At 43.1% G+C, this 1438-nt stretch overlaps 1 protein-coding gene across 3 annotated transcripts in view; it reads right to left on the bottom strand.

The window, feature by feature from the left end:
• Window positions 1-480: 480 nt before the first annotated feature.
• The window catches only part of rraga (Ras-related GTP binding A), a 13301-nt gene continuing 12343 nt past the window's right edge, over window positions 481-1438 (bottom strand). For all 3 annotated transcript variants that reach the window (XM_080841036.1, XM_080841038.1, XM_080841037.1), the window contains exon 11: window positions 481-1106. Coding sequence is in view for 1 of the 3 variants with exons in the window: in XM_080841038.1 (XP_080697164.1) it covers window positions 1086-1106 (21 nt within the window). In the remaining 2 variants the exon portion in view is untranslated. The remainder of the gene's footprint in view (window positions 1107-1438) is intronic.

Below are 1438 nucleotides of genomic sequence, written 5' to 3'. Positions count from 1 at the left end.
TGACATTTGGGAGGACAGAAAATTCACAACACGGGGAGATATACTGCTCTGGCTGGCCAGATCTAATGCCGGATTCCTGCAATTAAAATCATTTATAGCAGTAGAGTTCACCCCATAGACTCAGCGTTAAATCTACCCTATCTTGTGGCGGCCCTTTGCAAGAATTAGGTAAACAACTTGAAAGTATGTTTGTTGAATTTAGTCCTTAATTTCTTATGGGTCCAGTGAAAACATCAGACCGATTAGTCTTATCAGACAAAGTATCATATTGTTCCGCTATGGGGATCAAAGTTTAACACCGCCTAAGTCAATGAGATCAGTTGGAATTTTGTGGAATTAAGGCCCAAATGCCGGGTTTTCCATGAGCGAAATCTCTTTTTGGTCACAGAATGGAATGTGGTGGTGTTCCCCAACGTCTCTGTGTTTTTGGCTCATGCTGGGTGAGTTTTGCTGCCGTAGAACACATAGAACTACAAACCATTTTTGTTTTGTGGTTGATTTGATTTTTATTTAAGCCATCACCAAGGACAATAAATAGAGAGGTACAAACAGCTCTTGTAGAAAAGAAGATACTGTGTGCCATGTTGTTTGTCTGTTTATTCTTTTTAACAAGAGTGTAGATTTCCTTTGACATTATTGTCGTTTCATCCTCGGTGTTCCTGGCAAACTACCTTAGTGAGCTCCGTAAACACTAGGATGCAAAAACAGTGCTTAAAAAAAAAAAAAAAAAAAAAAAACACAATCTCACAGTGAACTGACAGAGCAGAAGAGCTGAAAGATGAATTCACTGTGTTTGTATGTGTGTGTGTGTGTGTGTATGTGTGTGTGTGTGTGTGTGTGTAGGTAGCACATACATTATGGCACATGTATATAGTAAAATAAAAAAAAACAACAACACTTGTTCCCCAGCTGCCATGTCATCCCCAACCATCTTGCTGAGAAAAGCGGGGTGGAAATGAAAGCTTGCAGTGTTTGTGGCAGTGTCTTCTCGTCTGAGATGAGGATGAAGATGATGAAGAGGAGGAAGTCTCGGAGAGGCCGGCTGAGAGGACAGCAGACAGCAGGAACACCCCCCACAGGTGTCACTAACACGATGCACAGGCCCCCTGGTGGACAACACACACACACACACACACACGCACACACACACAAACGCACACACGCACAAACGCACGCACACACGCACACACGCACAAATGCACACACACACACACACACACACACACAAACGCACACACGCACACACGCACACACGCACACACGCACACACGCACACACACACAAAGAGACTTTTAGATATCAATGCAAAAACAATGCTCTGATGTCAGTGTCTACCGACAGAAAGAAAAAGGCAGAGGAAAGTGCATGTTCAGTTTCTATTACACAAATCACCATAATCAGCTGCAGTAGGAGAATGTGCGTAACTACCTGAACCTGA

Source organism: Sprattus sprattus (assembly GCF_963457725.1).
Source record: "Sprattus sprattus genome assembly, chromosome: 6".
Classification (NCBI taxonomy): Eukaryota; Metazoa; Chordata; class Actinopteri; order Clupeiformes; family Clupeidae; genus Sprattus; species Sprattus sprattus.
This window is presented reverse-complemented; position numbering and strand designations above follow the sequence as displayed.